General features: G+C 36.2%; 1 protein-coding gene across 15 annotated transcripts in view; it reads left to right on the top strand.

The window, feature by feature from the left end:
* NPAS3 (neuronal PAS domain protein 3) overlaps nt 1-20,985 on the top strand; it is an 879,538-nt gene that overhangs the window by 265,975 nt on the left and 592,578 nt on the right. For 8 of the 15 annotated variants that reach the window (XM_055291566.2, XM_055291567.2, XM_055291565.2 and 5 more), the window contains one exon: nt 15,910-16,154. In XM_055291566.2, coding sequence (XP_055147541.1) covers nt 15,910-16,154 — 245 coding nt within the window. Of the gene's footprint in view, nt 1-15,909; nt 16,155-16,264; nt 16,316-20,985 lie in introns of all 15 variants that reach the window. The other 7 variants (XM_055291564.2, XM_055291563.2, XM_055291556.2 and 4 more) reach the window with 1 other exon arrangement.

Genomic DNA, 20,985 nt, shown 5'->3' with positions numbered 1-20,985 from the left:
AAGCGAGGGCCACCAGCACGTTGTCACCTCTCACTGCCTCTGTCTACTTTTTGAAAAATTTCTGATTACACATAGACACACAGATCCGGCAAATGTGAAGGTCTAGGATTCTCTTTTACAAAAATTTCCTCCTCTCCCTATTGTATGGTTCTTCCATGTAGGCAGGATTTTCAGTGACTTGGCGTTCTGAATGTTACTGTGTATGATTATAAAGAGAGGCTAGACAGGCTCTTGGCTGCTGCTGCTTTCCTCAGTTTACCTCAGTATGGTGCTCACTAGCACCACCTCCAGAGTGTAGAAAGGGGAGGAGACTGTTTTGAGAATTTAAATATTTCTGACAGGAAAAAATTTATGAATGTATCTGTGTTTCTTTCCTCCTTACCTTCCTCTACCTTTCCTTTTCTTTCTCTTTGCCTCCTGCCCTTTTCCCCTCCCCCTTCTTCTTCCCTCCTCTTCCTCTTCCCCTCCCTCTTTCTCTTCCCCTCCCTCTTTCCCTCCCTTCCTTCCCTCCTTTCACTATAATACCATTTCAAGGACTAATTTACAGTAGGTTTAATTTCAGTAGCACTACTACTGGCTGTGTTGTTTACTATTTTTAATCATGACTTTTAAGGACATTCAGATCAGCAGCAGCATAATCATCTTTCAACACATACTTATCGAAGACATACTCTATGTGCAAGACATTGTCTCTCAACATTATTATTGCACTAATAAAAACAAAGCCTTGTTTAGCATGTACATTTAAGATACTGTTAATCACTTATTTTGAGGGGACTACACTTTGACTCATTGTTAAAGGGCTATTTTAATTTTTAATAAAAGATTCTTTGTACATGATGTCACCATAGTGAGCTGATTGAACTTTTGGTTGTGATTAAATGTTCAATAAAACTATGTGGCTTAAACATGGTAAATGGATCTATGTATTAGGTTGGTGCAAAAGTAACTGCGGTTTTTGCCATTACTTGCACTTGCAAAAACCGCAATTACTTTGCACCAACCTAAATATACACATATAATTATTTTCCACTCTCTGGGCTACTTTTACTAATAGACTAAGCCCCATAAAATAGTAACTTTATCTAACTTTGATAGTTTATAGTAAATTTGTAAAACAGAAAAGTAAAAGCAGAAACGCTATCACTCAGAGGAAACTACTGTTAATAATTACGGTTTCTTCTAAGTTCAGCTTTCTTCATTTTCCTCCATTTTATGCCTCTTTGCCATATCTTTAATGTCACCTGGCTTTACTGAAAATCTTCATACCCATACCTTTATGTGCCCCATAATTAAATCCTACTCCCAGGAAAGGTTATTAATGGTACTAAACCACAGGTTGCTAATTGCCACAGACCAAACGAGAATCATAAGGGGCCTACAAAGAGTTCATTTTTAAAATAAGATGCCAATGCTTTCAAAATCTGGAAGATTTTACATTAAAAAACCTGGATTTTTGGCTTCTTTCTGAAAGGAAGATCTGGCAACTTTGGGGCCACATTCCAATCTAGTAACAAATGTTTTCATGAATAATGAATATCCCCTGTGTGCTGGGTGGGTGCTTTCCAGTTTTCCACAGGACCCACCGTTCCCTGTTACTATTCAGCAGTGAGATCCAGTTTCCACTAAGCATCATGCTTGCACTGCTTTCTTTCACCTAGTCATCTTTGCTCATTTGCGTAATTTTCTTTGATCCTGCAAGTATTTGAGTTTTTGTGACCCTTACTTTAAATCCATTTACAATAGTCTAACCATTTCAGAAAACGAATAAAAAACAACCAAACTATACCACTCTTCTTACATATATGAATTTTATGAGATGAGATATGACTAATCCAAATGAATGATTCTGAGAGAAGAAATCAAATAGAAGAAAATGAGAGAGAAAGAAGGCATTTGAAGGACCATCCTGGGACACTTAATAAAACGCCAACTTTATCTAATGCTAGTAAAGCTCAAATACTACCTCTAAGAAGTTTGGAAGTGTTGACTAATTGGTGAAGTTATAGCTAGAGGCAGCTGTATATAAAATTTCACTCCCCTAACAATGGGACGTGTGTGTGTATGTGTGTGTGTGTGTGTGTGTGTTTGGAAAGTGACTCAGTTCTACATCCATGGGAACATGGCCATGTTGCCCCATTGCCCCTGGTGGCTCGTTGAAGTCCACACTGTCTTTGTGAAGATGCTGTTGAGAATCACTGCCATTTTCAGAAGTGAAACTGAAGAGTTAGTGATCTTTTGTTGCCTGATAACTCAAAAGGACACCTTGAGGAGAAACCTTTTGAGATGAATATCTCAGCCCAAACAAAACCAAATAAAATGCAGAGAGAAGACAGGTATATTTAAGAAAGGGCTCACGTAAAGCGTCCTGTGACAGGCAGGCAACAGGATATCTGCCTTGGTCAAGGATCATGTTGAGCTCTCAGTTCAGGGAGAAATGCTCAGTCATGTAGTACACATTTTGTGTATTTCAACCAATTATTCAGTGGATTATAGGTTCTGATACTAAAGTTATTTGTGGAGGCTTTGTGATGGGGGCACATTGAGAAAATTGCTGGCTTTCATTGCCCCATTTCAATTAAGTAGTCTCTTTACATCAGCTTCCAAATCATGTGCTTTCCTCCATCTGAGAACTCTCAACAGTTGGGATTAATGTTACTATTAATGTTACTTTAATGATTTGTTCAAAATCCGGAAATTCAGTGCTGACTTTCAATTAAGACAACTGAAACTTTTCAGTTTTATATGTACTTATATTATGATACAATCTTTTGTTTTTCCATGAGCAACTTGCAAGCTCATGCAATAAATTTTTAAAATGTGCCTAATTATTTTATGTTTATGTTACATATTTTAAACATTTGTTTTCTACGTAGAAATGTTACTGGGCCCAGTGTGTTGGCTCAGGCCTGTAATCCTAACACTCTGAAAGGCCGGGGTGGGCAGATCACTTGAGGTCAGGAGTTTGAGACCAGCCTGACCAACATGGCCAAACCCCATCTCTACTGAAAAACACAAAAATTAGCCAGGTGTGGTGGTGCACACCTAGAGTCCCAGCTACCTGGGAGGCTGAAGTGGGAGAATTGCTTGAATCTGGGAGGCGGAGGTTGCAGTGAGCCGAGATTGCACCACTGCATTCCAGCCTGGATGACAGAGTAAGACCCTGTCTTTAAAAAAAAAGAGAGAAATGTTACCGATATTTGTCATCCCGTTACATAAGCAGACTTGGTTAGAATAACTAATTTGTAATGCCTCAAAGGCAGATTTTTATGACGGGACTAGCACCTAATAAAGGAGTAGGAGCCTATCAGAGGACTGAGCACTTTTTTAAAAATGAAGAATAATAAAGTTTTATTTGTAGTGATAGCAATCTGGAGAAAATTTCTTACATTGAGTATGCTCATTAATATCCTAACTACTGAGATAAATATTTAAAATAAAAAACAATTTTAAGCAAATATTCATGTCTTTTTTTTTTTTTTTTTTGAAAAATAAACCCACCCACATGTATGATTTCTCCTGATTATTTCAGTTGGTTCTTAAGTAATCATGGAAAGATGGTATCATTAGTCTGCATTATTTCAAAGTGAAATTTTCCCTTTTACTGAAAAATTCTTTGTTTAAGCTCGGGGCAGCTTGCAATTGATTTTCAAGAACTTACTCTGTTAGAACTTCTGTAGTATATTTTGAATAATATCGTATGAAAAGTCTTTTTTTGACATATAATTTTCTTCCCCAATTTTATGGTGTCTATTCCCATTATGTGAAGACATGTGGCCTTTATTGACTACTATTTCTTAGACATTACATTACACATTACACTGTTTAATCTTCACAAAGACATTGCAAGTTAAACATTACTGTATTTACTTTTCAGATAAAGACATTGTAGCTCATGAAATAAAGTGAGTTGCCAATGATGGCACAGATTTTAATTGATAAGAAGGGATTGAAGGCAAGGCATGCATGACTTCAGTGCCCATGTCATTTTGGTTTGCAAGAAAAAAGTCCTAAAGAATGTCTCTTACTCCTGTGCTACTTAATTTCTGAGGCTAGTAGGACCATGTCTTTTTTTTTTTTAATTTTTTTTATTTTTGTTTTTTATTATAATTTAAGTTTTAGGGTACATGTGTACAACGTGCCGGTTACATATGTATACATGTGCCATGTTGGTGTGCTGTACCCATTAACTCGTCATTTACATTAGGTATACCTCCTAATGCTATCCCTCCCCTCTCCCCCACCCCACAACAGGACCTGGTGTGTGATGTTCCCCTTCCTGTGTCCAAGTGTTCTCATTCTTCAATTCCCACCTATGAGTGAGAACATGTGGTGTTTGGTTTTTTGTCCTTGTGATAGTTTGCTGAGAATGATGGTTTCCAGCTTCATCCATGTCCCTACAAAGGACATGAACTCATCCTTTTTTATGGCTGCATTGTATTCCATGGTGTATATGTGCCACATTTTCTTAATCCAGTCTATCATTGTTGGACATTTGGGTTGGTTCCAAGTCTTTGCTATTGTGAATAGTGCCGCAGTAAACATACGTGTGCATGTATCTTTATAGCAGCATGATTTATAATCCTTTGGGTATATACACAGTAATGGGATTTCTGGGTCAAATGGTATTTCTAGTTCTAGATCCCTAAGGAATCGCCACACTGTCTTCCACAATGGTTGAACTAGTTTACAGTCCCACCAACAGTGTAAAAGTGTTCCTATTTCTCCATATCCTCTCCAGCATCTGTTGTTTCCTGACTTTTTAATGATGGCCATTCTAACTGGTGTGAGATGGTATCTCATTGTGGTTTTGATTTGCATTTCTCTGATGGCCAGTGCTGATGAGCATTTTTTCATGTGTCTTTTGGCTGCATAAATGGACTGAGCACTTTTTTAAATGCGTGTACGGTCCAGGGAAGACTTGGTTCCTGAGCGATGGAAGCCTAGAAACAGGCATTTCCTGTGTTGTCTCACTTTAAACATTTCTATGTGAAATATCATGACTCTTCAAATTAAATCTTACATGGTAATCCATGCCACATAAAAACATTTAGTCTCCTTATATATGTAGTCTCATGCCATAGAGCCACCCTACCAGCAGGGCCAAACCTATTAAAGATGGGAAGTACAGTAGTCAATGAAAAAGGAATGAATGATTGTAGTTAGGTCTGTGTTACAAGGCTTGGTAGAGACCCCAAGATACCATCTATTTTGGCAGCTTCTTAACCCAGTCTTGGGACAGGATCTGAGAACGTGGTTCAGGAAGCACAGTCTGTGCAATATGTTGTGTGTTGATTTGTATACGTTTTCTCCTCCGTAAGAGCCTGTAGCTGCCATCGGGTTTTCAAGGGTGCAACACACGGAAAAAAGTCAATCACTGAATGGAATCACATTCTATCCCCAACCAGCAGCCGGCAAATTATACACTGAGCAAAGCACTGCTTTGGGATTCCGAGGGGGCCATAAAGGACATAGAAACCCTGGCTGCCTTCTAACGGACTCAATCGTCTGGTTAAGACCCTTGTGGGATAACTTGAGAAGGGATGAAGACTTCTCCCAGCTATTCCAATTCCAGCTCTCTTTTAGAGGCATGACCTAAGCCAAGCATTTTCTCCAAATACTTCTCAGGCCCTACTATTGCAAAAAGTAGGGAAAGGATGGCATTTGATAGCACTATTTGGTCAGTCATTTATTGGGAACAAAATGCCTTTAAGCATCAAGGCACTTCTCATGCTCAATTTGGATCCAATAAATTATTTTTTCAGAAAGTAATTTTTATATTAAAAAGTTTACTGAAGAAAGTCCAGCAAATAGTTAGCCTCCACACCCTATATGCAAAAGAAATGGTCTTGCCATGTAGAAATAAACAATCTTAATATTTTGATTTGTAGCAGTTCATTCAGATTTGGTCATGTGAATAGCAGCAAACATAGCACATGGATATATATTATCTCTATATCTTTATAGGTAAAGATATATAGCTATAGTTGTATAATCTCAACACATGCTGCTTTATAAACTGCCAGTTATTGTTGAACATATTGTAAAGTATTTTCTAAGCCATTGAATATTTTTCAAGATCCTTGTTCAGTATCTTGAGATTATCCCATACTTTATTTTTAAAGCTTATTAAAAATGCAGTAAATATCCTTTTTGGCAATATGTTTGTTTACATACTTGGTTATTTTTTCTTAAGGTTTTCTATAAGTTAGCATGGGCCTAAAGTAGACAAATTTCTAAGCCTTTGGATATGTAGTTGCTAAATTGTTTTCTAGAAATTGTAATAATTTAGGCTCCTGGCAACCATACATGTGCTTTTGGAATCTGGATGAAAGGTGAAATAACAGTATGTGTCTTAAAAAAACAGATAAGTGAGAGAAGTAGTATATGGTTTCTTAAGGCTGATGAACTTGTATTCTCAGTTGTAGTGTTTAAAAAGAGGAACCATTTTACTTAGTGATCTCTGTTTCACAAAGGAATGTGGATAAAGTATAATGGTGTGTTCATTGGTGTCAAGTAAAGCATGTGCTATGTTTGCTAGTATTCACATGACCGTAACTTAAATTATTCATACATAAAGATCTTTAAACTTGTCGAAGCATGCTTTCTCCCTTCCAAATGTGTTATATCAAGCTGGAAAGTCTTCAGAAGCTTTCTTCCACTTAGTTGTGCTTTCAGAAGTGTTTGAAATCACACTTAAAATTAAAAGAAAAAATGAATTTTCCCTCTAGAAAGGTCATTTGAATTTGAATTCCAAAGCAATTTAGTTTGGGACTTACAGCAATTAACAGCAAATCTATCTACTCCAAATTGGAATAGGTGTTTATAAGCCTGAAAATAGGGGTTTTATTGGATATTTCATTAAGGAATTAAGTTTTCATAACAATTATTATGAAATTTATATGGGTGATTATAAATTAAATAAAATTTTATCAGTGACTTAATTGTCATATAAATGTAATAGAGAAAAGGGAATCATGAGGATTTTGTTCCTACAGCAGCAATATTGCACATTAGTGATAAGGGCTTGAGTTATCTGGCCAAGGTTCAAATGCCATCTCCAACCATCCTTGGCCTTAGGTAAGTTACTTTTCCTCTCTCTGTTTTAATTTTTTTGTGAGACAATAAGACTTATGGGAGGACCAAGGATCCTGGTTTGCCCAGGAATGTCCTGTTTTTAGCACCTAAAGTCCAGCATCCAGGGAAAGCCCTCTCTAAAACAAGAAAACTCCCAGTTTTGGGGGATGGGTGTAGAAAGTTGGAGGGAAAATTTAAAAACTCATACAGTGCTCCCCTGCTGAAAACAATGCTGTTTTTAGCATCAGTCATATCCAGCGTAGACTACTACCTTCCATAGTCACTGTTACCAGTTTTCCCCTTCATTGCTGATATTGGCAACCATGAATTAGATGATGTTGAAAACACTTGGACCTTGACTGAAATATAGTAAGCATTCAAACATATTCATGTTTATCATTATATTAGGTTCCATGATGTTCTGTGATGGTGCTGTATATTGTTAAAAAAGCAGAAATAACGTGCATCCTTTCCTGTTATTGATATTATGAAAAACAGTACTATAGTTCTTTGGAGTGGTAGAAATTCCAGCAATTGCCCTTTGCATGGTCAGTGAAATGTCCTGCTGACAAAGGGTGCCCACAGTTCCCTCATTTTTCCTTTCTGCAGAGATGCTCTGACCCTTTCAAATATTTAGCTGTGGACTTTCCTCTCAATGTGTGCTCACGACTCCTGTTACTGTTAATGGAAGTTACACGTGTGATCACCAGAATGAGAAAGCCTTTATCCCATGTCGGGCAAAGACCTGTGATCCTGAATCTCTTTCTAAACTTCGGACCTGAAGAGAGCAGTGCAGGGAATTGCTGCTTTCTCACTATATTAGCTTCGTCAATTTCCTGTTAATTGGAGCCTGCAACCCAGATTCTTGTAACTTCAGGGGGATGAACAATACAGATTAAGATCTGGATGCTTTCCAGGAAGTTCTCAGCTCAAAGAACATTACACACACACACACACACACACACACACACAGAGTTGTGGCTATTCACAAATCCCATGCAGTTGCCTAATAAGTCCATATTTGCTTCTGAGTTTTTGCATTTGCAAACTGCACTGCCGAGAAAGTAAGGAAAGTGTTCACCCATCTCTGGGTGTGAACTGATTGATTTAATGTACAGGACAAATACTAGAATAGTCCAAATTGTAAACCAGTGGCACAGAACCTTCAAGTACAATATTTTACCCTTGTTCAGGACATTCATTTATCCTCAAGAATTCTTTTTAATGTATAAGACTTCAATTTATGTTTAAGAACTAGTAAACTATAGCAGTTTGACAGCCATTCACACTTAATTCTGTGCATTAAACCAACAGCATTCTTTTCCACAAACATCCATTGTTAGGACAATGCTCTCAGACAGAATTTATGAGAAATGGAATTATGTTACCAAGGAGATAGCATTTACTATAATGAAGAGTAGATCCTAGAAAATGGCCCCTTTTACAGCAGCTCAGAGCAGAGCCACAAAAGCAATTGATTGGTCTTGGCATTTAGTCTTATATCAGCTGTGTCATCCATAGCTTCAGGAGTGAGAACACTAATCTAAAGTGACATTTCTGTTCTGGCGGGCTTTTCTGCCCTGATGAAAGCAATTACTTCATTCCTAAATGATAATTTGCAGGAGTTTCAACCACTTTAATTGATAATTTTTTTTTTGTTCTGAGTTCAATTGTGAAGTGATTAGCTGATTTGGTAAATAGAAATTTAAGGTGTGAAATATACAAGTTGCTTCAAGGTAAAGTGCAGTTTATTGGGTGGAAAGAAATTACTTGATAAAACTGCAGTTTTTTTCCGTTATTATGGAACTGCCAGTTGTATAGCTTAAAGTTCTGGGGGAAAATGAAGAACAAAACACTTTGATTCATGAGGTTTTTGGCAGACACCAAAGCATACAATGAATAGTTTGGTCTTGCTGTGGTTTATTCAAGGGTTATTTGAATCAAGGTGAACATCAGTTGAAAAGGACTGTGCAGACCTCTCAGCGTTCTTTATTACTATTCTAATGACTCATTCTGGAATTAAATCCTCTTATTTAAAGTGTTAAGAATGAAAATGCTCATTGGCTAAAACCAATTAATTTAATTATTAAGTTCAAACATACACAAGGCATTTTCTGAAGATGAGGGAAGGCATTCAGTTGAATGGCTTTAATTACTCTTTTGATCTATTTTACCACAAGTCAAATGGGTCAGGATTATCCCATCAGAATATATCTTAGTTTAAAAACTAAGTATACATCTTGATTTTGATACTTTATCAAATGTTAGCAGTTGCAGATGTTTTTTGACATATTTTTAAGCAATCAATTTCATATTTTCCTACATGTGGAAAATAATGGTCATTTCACATGTTAAATGAGAAAAATAAAGCAAGAATGAAGGTCAAACTGATTTAGCACATCAAACAGTCTTTGTCAGCCAAGCTTAATATATCCTGAGTTTGTGGAACAAATGAAATTTTGCTGCTATGTTACACTTTGCTTTCAAACAACCATTACAACTGGTTTTATATATTGTGTGAGCATCAGACCATCAAAGAGTGCATCTTTACTGACGTGTTTCTGCAGTGATGATCTACAGCAGCAATCTGCCATTTATATAAGGGCAAAATGTGCATCTATATTTAGTTGTGAAATTGGCCTATTATACTCTTGATGTTTACAGAGGCTAACATAAATTAATGATGACAGCTATGAGCAGTGCATTAGTTAAGCAGCAGAGTTCTTACCTTGAACTTGAAGGTTCCAGTTTTAACTTCCAGCATATACTATCCAGCTTTCTTTACACCTTAAAGAAGATTTCTGAAATTATTATCTTTTTTCGAGAGCATTAAACTACTTCAATTTGTGATCTTTGTTGTGCATAATCCTACCAGATAACAGTTGTTTGTGCATTTCTCAATTACATTACCGTTACCTTATAAGAAGGCTGATACTTACAACCATGCCAAAAAAAAATACTCTTGGAAGAATTTTTTTCCTTTGAAGAAAGCTAATTTGATTGACTTTGAGCTCTATGTAATGTCAATGTGGGGTAGGCTGTTTTACTAAAAGTAATGAAGGAAGGGCAAGCATTGGCTTATAGAATCTTTACTGTACTTTTTCCCTGGGAAGGCTCCTCATTCGGCTCATGTTAGGGCAAGTGTAGTTACTGGAGTAACTATAGATTTCACCGTTAACTATGACCAGAGATCTGACAAGTATGCAGGTGTTCAAAGGTTCATGAGTTAAAATGCTGAAGCCTTTGATGAATTTTTGATGGCTGCATTTTTAATACAGGTCGACCTTCTTCCTTTGAGGCTGCATGCCAGATTAATTGATAAATAGTGGAAGTCTGTAGTGCTGGGTTCTCCTAAGCAAAACAAGTAGGAAAATCCATAAAAACCTGTCTGTCTGGCTCCTTAGAAGTACTTTAAAAAGGTAAAATTTAAAATGGTTTTGACCCTGCTTCTCCTTTACCCTATAGTTAGATAACCAAAACCTGCCATGCTCTTTTATAAAGACTAGATATTATATTCTAAAAGTTTACGTGAAGGTGTTATGTGTTCAAACTACAGCTTGGAGAAGGATTTTCACATAGAGATAGTGTGGATCTGTCAATAAGGTCAGTATCTGAATCTCCTTCACAAAAATAAATTATTTAAAAGTTGATTAAAATATGACTATGAAGAAATCACTGAAGAGGAAGAAACATTTGGTTAAGTTGGCTTCTGTACTCTGTGCCTACCTATTTTTAATCCTTGTTATCCTCTGTGGGTGTACAGCTATATTATTTCCATAATCACTATAACCATCACTGTGAAGTGGGAAACCGAAGTAATCAATTTTTCAAAGCTAAATTTGATCAACCACAAAGGATAACTTACCTTTTTTAATTAAATAAGTCATCAAGTCCAAAGCTATCTGTTTTTCCCACTGTGGACAAGTGGCCCAGTGAACAATTGACCCCTTATCCAGCTTCATGGTAGATTCACAAAGATTGCAAATTGAGTCAGTTTCATAATATTGGCTTTTTGATAGCAGTAGCACCCCTTTTTTCAAACTTTTTTGGGGATATATTTTGCTGGCTTCTAGCTTGAAAAGAATTTCATGATTCGACCTTGCCCCCAAAAATAGAAGTTGAGGAGGCAGCTGCTGTCCAGCTTCCCCACTTCTGGGCACCGCTGGTCCTGGATGAGCTCTCCATGGTCCTGGATCTGGGGCTTTGCCTGATTTTCGAGAGAACTTATAGGTTTGTGATCTTTTGAAAGATCATCTTGTCTAGAAGTACACATAGACTCCTGATTAATAATTATCATTGCCATTTAAAAACCTTCAATAGACATTTTCACAATCTTCCTGGGTAATCTGTTCTTGTAACAGCTGTTTAGATACTCATTTTATAATATAAACAAAATTGCTTGTCCTGCAATTGAATGTCACCTTTTATGTGTTATTGTACTAAAAAAATGGCTCCTTATGACCCTGCACAAAAAAATTTATAAATCTTTAAGCATCCACTAATTAAATATATTTTTATTTGAACAACTCATTAAGTACACTTATGGGTATACAATGAGTTAGACCATAGACAAAATGAGGACTATATTAAAAGGAAAAATATGTTATGTCAGAACCAAGGAATAGGAATTGTGTTAGTGAGAAGAGAGTGCACATTATTAATGAGCATTGCAGGCATTAGAAGGAAAGAACAATCAATGTGAAGTGAGCTTAGGTTTCATTTAACATGTCTTATACAGCATTACTATGTGTCAGGCACCATTGTAAAGATCTTATTTAAAAACGACTCATTTGACTTAATTCTAATGACAACCTTATAAAGTAGAGTATTACCCCATTTCACAGATGAGAAAAAGTGAGGCAATAGAAGGCACCTCAAATGTACATAATTAGTAAATAACAAAACCAGGATTTATACCCAGGCTGGCTAGCTTCACAATCCATTCTCTAATAAGAAGAAATTATAGACATTAGGCTGGGCGTGGTGGCTCACGTCTGTAATCCTAGCAATTTGAGAGGCCAAGGTGGGCGGATCACTTGAGGTCAGGAGTTCGAGACCAGCCTGGCCAACATGAAAAATTAGCTGGGCACGGTGGTACATGCCTGTAGTCCCAGCTAGTTGGGAGACTGAGGCAGGAGAATCACTTGAACCTGGGAGGTGGAGGTTGCAGTGAGCCGAAATCAAACCACTGCACTCCAACCTGGGTGACAGAGTGGGACTCCATCTCAAAAAACCCCAAAATGATAGACATTAGATTATTAGCCTTTTGGTTGGTGTGATGGATTACATTTGAGAATCTGAAGATCATTTACTATTTCTCCTATCTATATATTTATATGCACACACACAATAATGCATATAATATCCAGATACATACATACATACATACATACATATGTGTGTGTGTGTGTTTTCAAATTATTGACGTTGTTTTTGTTGGTGGTAATAATGATTTGTGAGGATAATGTAGTCATCAAAAAGAGTTGAAATTTTCATTTGCTGAGGATTCATGAAGAATTTTTTTTTCTGCTATTCATAATCGAAGTGCAAGAACATTAGAGCAATGGGAAGTTTAGGCCCAGGGAGTAACTATTTGGGTCTGAAGTTTAATCATATTTTAGATGGCAGAGATCAGCACTATAACCTTTTACTCATGTACAACTAATCTATCTTCAGTACTCTAGACATAAAACCACAATACTTTCGTTTAGAACAAAATGTACAAATACAAAGTTTATTTTGGGTTTTAATATAGTTCTTAATTCAATGTGAGGATTGCTTATCACTAGGCCCTACTTTACAAAAGCAAGTGAAAGATTAATGCACAATCTAGAGTGTCACTGTCTTAAGGTCTTTGTCTTCATCTGTTACACCAGCATCTCAACAACCTTTATAATCCTTTGACTGTACTTTATTGCAGTTGCCCACAAAACCAATTACTACTTATTACAGACACAGTGATATTCTGAAAGTCTTCTAAACTATGGTCCCTGCATAATGATGTGATGTGTGAGTCATGGAAATCCTTTGTTATTAAGATTATTGCCAAGAAGTTTACTCTAACGGGGACACCATGTGTGTTAAAGTTAAAAAAAGAAAAAGACAAGGTAGAGAAAAGAAAACAAGGGGGTAGGATTAAAAAAAAAAACCTAAAGTAAATTCTGACCAGTGCTATTTTAGAAAAGTAGTAAAACATCAGAACACATGTTAGGCAAGCCATCCAAAGGCATTAATGTCGGCTTACTCCCCTTCCCTGAATGGAGAGAGAAAAGACATCTCTCTAATATCTATCCTTTATAGCCTATTGAGTTGATCCCTGTGATCTTGGGCTTTGTCTCCCATATGAAGATGAATCTTTTCCTTAGATTATTGATAAGCCTATACATTAATATCAATTTCAGAATAATTGCTTAATCCTCTACTTTGCTTCAGTTGAATAAATTCCTGATATAAATATTACGGCATATTACGTAGGTAACAAATAAATATATTCTTGATCATTCTGAGTGACATGAATAAAGGAAAATTACCTATAACATCATACGAAACTACTTCTGTAATTGTCTGTGCAAACTGTTACCCAGTTGTAAAACGAGTCCCTGATCCATGTTTGACCATGACATGTTTTATTTGGCTTGCATGACTTTTTAAAGCTTTAATTTGTTAAAATACCAAAATTGGGAAATGGCATATAAAAGTTCAGATGTTGTCTTCTAGAAGTGGTGACACCAGGCATGACTTTCCCTAAAGTGGCATCAGCTCAAACTGTGCTACCTCTTGGCCAGAGTTGTCCTTCAATTCCTCCCAGTCCCCATCAGGCCTCTTCACTCACTGAAATTCCCTGCCTGAACCCTGAAAGCCCTTGAGTTTGTAACCCCTGCTCTAGAGCCCCATCATAGTCACTTACTGGACCAAAAAAAATTGTAAGTTTAGCCCACCTTCTGGAGTAGTATTTAACTGCAAGAACACAAAAAGAATAAAGCACTGAACTTGAACCGCTGCTCCTTCCCCTATGTACAAGTGTTAGGGAAAATATGTCCAGAGACATAATTTCTTTTGGCACAGCTAACTTAAATGTTGTTAGATAAATTACTTTTATTCTGTAAAGGGAGGAATTCGAACTATTCTTGTATCCTAAGGTGTTAACCTGGATCCTAGTTACACTTCGTCAGATTCTATGTAGCTTTCAACCAGCTAAAATTGAGCACTTGTAGAATTGAATGGAGGCTGGCCCAGATATTGTGAAATAAGTGACAAAACATGTCTTTTCCTTGTAAATTAGTAATGTTTCTGCCTGACTTTATCACTTGAGATGTATCAAGGGACAAAGATTTTGTCACCTGAGACTGCTGTTACTCTGAAAATGATAGCATTAACTTGTCTAATTCTGAGAAAGACATTTGTTAGCTAATGTAGACTATTAATAGAGCAAACATAAAACTGGCTGGGTATTAGCCTAGCAAGTATCTGACCAGAGCATTATGGCATTACTTAGATTACGTAGATATTCAGTAAGATATTTGAGGTGTGATTTCTGCAGTGAATACAGTGTTTACACCAGGAAACAATGTCAGGAATACTATAGTGTAATAGGGAATATTATTCACCATAGTATATTAAAAGAGAATGGAGCCTTGCTGCTGAGCCAATTTTGATCTCTTCCTTTGGCCTTCCTTCCTTCCTCGTTTCTCTCTTTCTTATTATTTCATAATGAGAAAAAGAATGCTAGACTCAAATATTTACAGTGCTTTCAGAATTCAATAAAATGCATACATAAAAATGATTTTAATAGTACCTTGATACTGAAAATATTGTCTAGCTACTTATCATTGTGGTCTGATTTTTAAATTTATTTCTCATCAGACACAATACAGAGCAATTCAGAGCAGGTGGAATTCTCCTGTCAGATGCTCACACACAACTTCAGTTGTGCCAGATTCTGCCCTCAGCAATGTGAGCAGACTTCAAACAGAAATGCACATGAATAGTGGAAGGAAAATGCTGGATCCCACCTGTTGCCTCTTCTGGGAAGTAATATGTCTATAATGTTTATAAATTTTAATAACCCATACAGAGCTTTATCTTTCAACATAAAATTTATATTATCCTAAAGTTTGACTTCTTTGGGCAATATATTTTATTCTCTAGTATCTTAGAAAATCTATCTACTAATGTATGTCCATTAATAAAGAAGTATGCTCTTATCAAGCAGTTATCAGCACATTTATAAAATTACATTGAAATCTTCATTTTAAATATGATGTTTTCTTCATCTGATTGAACGTGCTGTGATCTTTATTGAGGGCTGGAAACATATTTGTCGATTCGGACAAGGTGAATTGTATTTGTGTTTACCTTCTGCTCCCCAAGATTATAATTGAAATGAATTTTTCAAAATGGTTGCTTTTGATGAAGATCCCATACTGATGAAAGTTAAATGAACAAAAATATCAGTTTGAAATAGATACACGAATGTAAGCCCAACTTATAAATTGCTTATAGTTGATAATATCAAGCCACCCCTGTAAACCTTCTGTTAGGTCTTAGAAACAATAAATACATCTCGGTGCATGGACAATTGAAGGAAAAAAACCTTAACAAGTAAAACACAATTTTTACTCGTTGGACTTGAGTTTGCAAAATGTAAGGCCAGAGTTAGAGTTTATGGCTTTAGTGGACGTTTTCTGGAACTCATTTTACTGTCACTCTCTAGTTTTCAAATAGTTTTTGGTAGAATTTTGGTGGGAAAAAAGGAAATATGAAGAAAGCAGTATTTGAATGATGACAAAGTCACATATTCTAAACCACACATTGTCACTCCTTTGATTTCAGTTTACAAGCATTGAGAAAGGAGAAATCCCGAGATGCTGCTCGCTCCCGCCGGGGAAAAGAAAACTTTGAGTTCTATGAATTGGCCAAGTTGTTGCCTCTTCCTGCAGCCATTACCAGCCAGCTCGACAAGGCATCCATCATTCGACTTACAATTAGCTATCTGAAAATGAGGGACTTTGCTAACCAGGGGGACCCTCCGTGGAACTTGCGAATGGAAGGCCCTCCACCTAACACATCAGTAAAAGGTAAGTTTTAGGTCACTGTTCAGTCTGAATATGATGGTCTGTAGGGGTCTGTAAGACAAAATGTTTACCATCATCCTTTCTTCTTTTCCTGCATATCAAATCCTTTAAAGGGATACAAATGTGGAAATCTGAACTCTGCATGAGAAAGACACCATGTGAAGGTGAAATAAACCTCTTATTTTTCTATTTTATTTTCAAAAAGTCTATGAGCCTAAAATTCTGTCACTTTATGTAAAATTTCAGAGAAATGAAAATGAAATGACACATTAAAATGCTTCTTGGGTTTAATTTATGTTTTACAATTACATACAAATTATTCTTCATGAATGGGGTATGGACACATTTGTTAAAGCATAGAGCTGACATTTTCTGCCTTAAGTAACCAAAGAAAGGCAGGGAGCAGAGCTCTTCCATCTTTAGAAGGCATTTTAAATTAATGATTTTACTGACCAACAAAAATCAATCTATGTATTAGTGTTTCAATTTTCTCTATATACATGTTACCTAAAAGTTGTAAATATAAACATATTTTTTATTCAAATCCTTGATGCAGTTACTCTTACAACTTAGTATCTTTAAATGTTAGGTCTTTTTCACTTTGATGCCTAAGACAGGTATTTTCTTGTGTGTTCCTGAAATTCCTAATAATTTATGGCATTTTTGGCATTTAAATATGCATGGATATATTTATTGATGTATATGTGGTGTTGGCCATTGGTTTTCTATCTTTAAGGGTGTTCTATTCAAGGTGTATGGCCTAAATAATCTGCTAGGTTCTTATGTTCGAATTGTGTATCTAGACACTTCATAGCATGAAGTAAAACTGGGCATTTGGAGGAGGTGCAGGCAACTTCCTCTTGGGAAGAATTAGCTTCTTTTGTTACATCTTGCCAACTACCTTTGGAAAAGTCCCTGTACTCTTGGCTCTGATAGGAAAGGGTACTAGTGGGGAGCTGTAATCTTTTGTAGGATTCAGATTGAAATGAAGGGTCAAAAGCAGTTATTATTTACAATTTTGTGCTAACAGCTATGATCATATATGTGTCTGTGAGAGTGTAAATTTGTTACTTGGGGATTGTGTTATGCATATTAGAGGTGGAAAATGATAATTTAAATTGTAACAGGTTATTTTCTTCTAGAGCAACAGTTGGCAAACATTTTCTGTAAAGGGCCATGTAGTAAATATTTTAGGCTTAACAGGCTACTCAACTCTCCTGTTGTAGCACAAAATTAGCCATAGACAATATGTAAACAAAACAACGTGGCTGTGTTCCAATAAAACTATATTTACAAAATAGGCTGCAGCCACAACATTTTTCCCATAGGCTGTAGTTTGCAGACCACTGCTCTAGAGTGTAAGAATGACGCTTAAAGATTCAGGAGAACACACAACAGACATACCTCTCAAGGACAGGATGTCAGTCAAAGGTAGCCCAGGAAAAATAAAGCAAGGCACATTCGAGTTGTCCTTTTACATCCCTTCTGCCCTTGAGCATGTAGATATCAATTCAATAACACACTAATTCATTTTCTAGATTGTATTATGCTATAAAAAACTACCCGAGAGTGGATAAACAAAAAAGGTTTAATTGACTCACAGTTCCGCATGGCTGGGGAGGCCTCAGGAAACTTACAATCATGGTAGAAGGGGAGGGGGAAGCAAAGAACGTCTTACATGGCAGCAAGAGAGAGAAAGAAAGAGATAGCAAAGGGGGAATTGCCACTTTTAAACCATCAGATCTCGTGAGAACTCACTATCATGAGATAGCATAGGGGAAATGGCCCCTATGATCCAGTCACCTCCCAGAAGGTCCCTCTCCTGACACGTGGGATTATTAATGCAATTAGAGACAAGATTTGGGTGGGGATGTAGAGCCAAACCATATTATAGATATTAGTACCAAATTTTTCCAAGCTAAAGACGTAAATATAATTGTGGTAAATATACATTAGATACATTTTTTTCACTCTAGTTTGAGGAACAGTCTATCTTTATTGCAAATCATACAAGATGAAAGGATGAGAGTAACAGGTTAGGAACCATACCATGTGAAAATATGTAATAATTATTCAAATATATAAGTTCAAAATATATATTATTCAAATGAAATGATGGAATGGACCTGTATTTATTTAACATAACTCAGCACATTTTTATTTGTTTATTTTCATTATTAAAGGGGTTTGTAGTCAATAGGCTTTCTTGGCAGTAATGGCTACCAAAGTAGAAAAATGTGATGGTTCTGTTGTTTGTCCATAGTCCAGCTTACTTCCAGAATCATGGCCTTTTAGGCATGCAAATGTATAGATCACATGTAATTATTCCCTCATTTTATGAGGAATAGTTAGATGAAGCAAGTGTTAAGTGGAAACGACTTTGCAATTCAGTGTTAGCATATCTAAGGCAAGAATCCACTTTTCTTGCCTTTCTGTTTAGTGCTCTATTGCTTCTTGTCATTACTACAGATAATATTTGTTTTATATCACCATCATCAAACGTTTTCGGTGAGAATTTTCTCAGCTTCAGACTGTTACTAATACTTCATTTTTATTTTGTGGCCTTTGATTCCACTCTTTAACTTCTTAGTATGATTAAGATGTATAAAAAGAAGATAAAACATGGTTGCTGCCCCCACGTTGTTGCAGTTTCTGGAATGGCATGGTAGTGTCACTGAGAAAAAACAGGGTGGTAAAGATGCATGCTTAGAAACCTGGAAGGAGATAACGGATTTTATTATATTTAAAATTCCGTCCAGATGGTGGCAGAGCATCTAAGTTGGTACATGTTCACTTTCACTATTAGTAAACTGGTGATAGGTTAGAAATGAAGATGTAAACATAGTGACTCCCTACTGTCTACCCTGGCTCTCAAAAGTAGCTAGAAATACAAGGAGCACTTTCTATAAACTGGTTCTACTGTAAAATATGTGTACATTTTATTGCTTTACTCTAGTTCTTTAATGCAAAACTGCTATTCATTCTGATCAAACATTCATGAAACAATAACATCAAAAGAAATTCATTTTAATTTATTAAGGTCTTCTATGTTGTGCCCTTGAAGACGTTCATATGGATAAACAAGCTTATATAAATAGCCTGCAGCATCATGTGAAGTGCAGTTCATAATCCAACGATAAAACAATAGACATTATATTTCATGATTCTCCAAGCAATCTCTTGAATAAACCTAAAGGCATTTGGAAATTTGTATGAAAAGTATTTACATTGTGGTGCAACATTTTTTAATGTGATGAGTTGATCATGTTAATAATTAAATTTCAAAGCTTAAATTTAAATTTGTCCCACACAACTGTATAGAAATTTAATCATTTTAATTTATGGCTTCAGAAAGGTCCTTTACTCTGCCCTGTGCAGTATTCATCACATCTTTTCTTAACAGTCCATAAAGGTTGATGAGTTTGTTTTGTGATTCCCATTGTATACAGATTATTACAAGTTATGCTTGCAGAAAGAACACTCAGGTGACAGTATGTAATATGTCCCAAGTCAATTACTTCATGGAAATGATATGTTAAGCAATTGGAAGGTAACAGATAGTTTTTTCCATTATTTTAGAAATGTCTGTATTGTTATAATACAGATCAAATCTACAATGAACATTATGCATTATTCAAGAAATGACCAGGCATTCTCAGCAGTGTTTCAGCTAAATAACTGATGATTGTAACCTTTAAAGAAATCTCATTGTGGTGACTGTTGGTAAATCACTTCTCCATTCATAGTAATCTCTATTTAGAGGCTATCTAGAAACCATTATATCTTTTATTAATCTTTAAAGCAATAGCCACTGATTTGACATTTGCTAAAACTAGATAAATTTTCTGTCTTTCTAATACCACAGACTTCAGTCAATTTTAAGAGTCTGTCGTCTGCTGCAACTCTATTAATCTAGGAATATTTACCATTGCAATCAGTTTTATTTCAATTTAAACGTTGCAGCTTTTAAACAACAATTTGCCTATGTGTGTGACAGGCAACAATGCTAAAATATGTAAAGTATAAGAAATTCTTAGTCTTTGGAGAGGAACAGTTGAAAAATACGCAAGATAACTGGCGATTAAAATTGACTGAACACATTAGGGAAGAACTTTACTATTTTCATAGAATTTCCCTTCACTATTTCGGGCATCTATTGTGAACTAAGTAGGAGATGTTTCTGAGAGGAGAGACTTACAGGCCTGTATTTAAGCAACATATTAGCTATCCCTAGGCAAAGACTAGACTCTTACTAAAGCAATGATGTTTAATGGATTTATTTTAAATCATGGTGTAGTATAACTGAGTATAGGTCATACTCAGAGTGACACTAAACTACTGTTATAATATTGTCCCCCAAAATTAGATAGCATTTTATAAAATGGATTCTGTTTCAATAGAAAGGTAGAGACTCCAAGACTGAGTGATAGGTCATCTTGGTCTAAGCAGTTCAGGGGTTTTCCTGTTCCTGCTCTGGCATTTTCCTGTGTGCTGACATACATTTACTTCTACCAAGTGACATTCATGCTTTGGGGCAAGGGTCATATTCCTCATTACTAAAAAACCATGTGAGATGAAAGTCTGTAGAATCAGTACATGGCCATGTACACCCAGCCTATGACATTCTTTTGTCTTTTTGCACGGGTAAAGGGAAGAACCCAAGACGGTACACCTTAGCTTCTGAGCAGGAGCCTCCTATAGGGCTAGATGAGTAGGGCAAAGATGGTAACTCAGTTCTTGCTTGATTCCTTTTCCTACCTCCATCATCCTCAGCAGACTGAGGAACAGACTCCCTGCTCTGATCTCTACTTCTGTTTGTCCCAATCCATGGTAG

The sequence above is a fragment of the Symphalangus syndactylus genome, chromosome 9, assembly GCF_028878055.3.
Source record: "Symphalangus syndactylus isolate Jambi chromosome 9, NHGRI_mSymSyn1-v2.1_pri, whole genome shotgun sequence".
NCBI classification, from domain to species: domain Eukaryota; kingdom Metazoa; phylum Chordata; class Mammalia; order Primates; family Hylobatidae; genus Symphalangus; species Symphalangus syndactylus.
The sequence above is the reverse complement of the archived record's forward strand: the minus strand, read 5'-3'. Positions and strand labels throughout refer to the sequence as shown.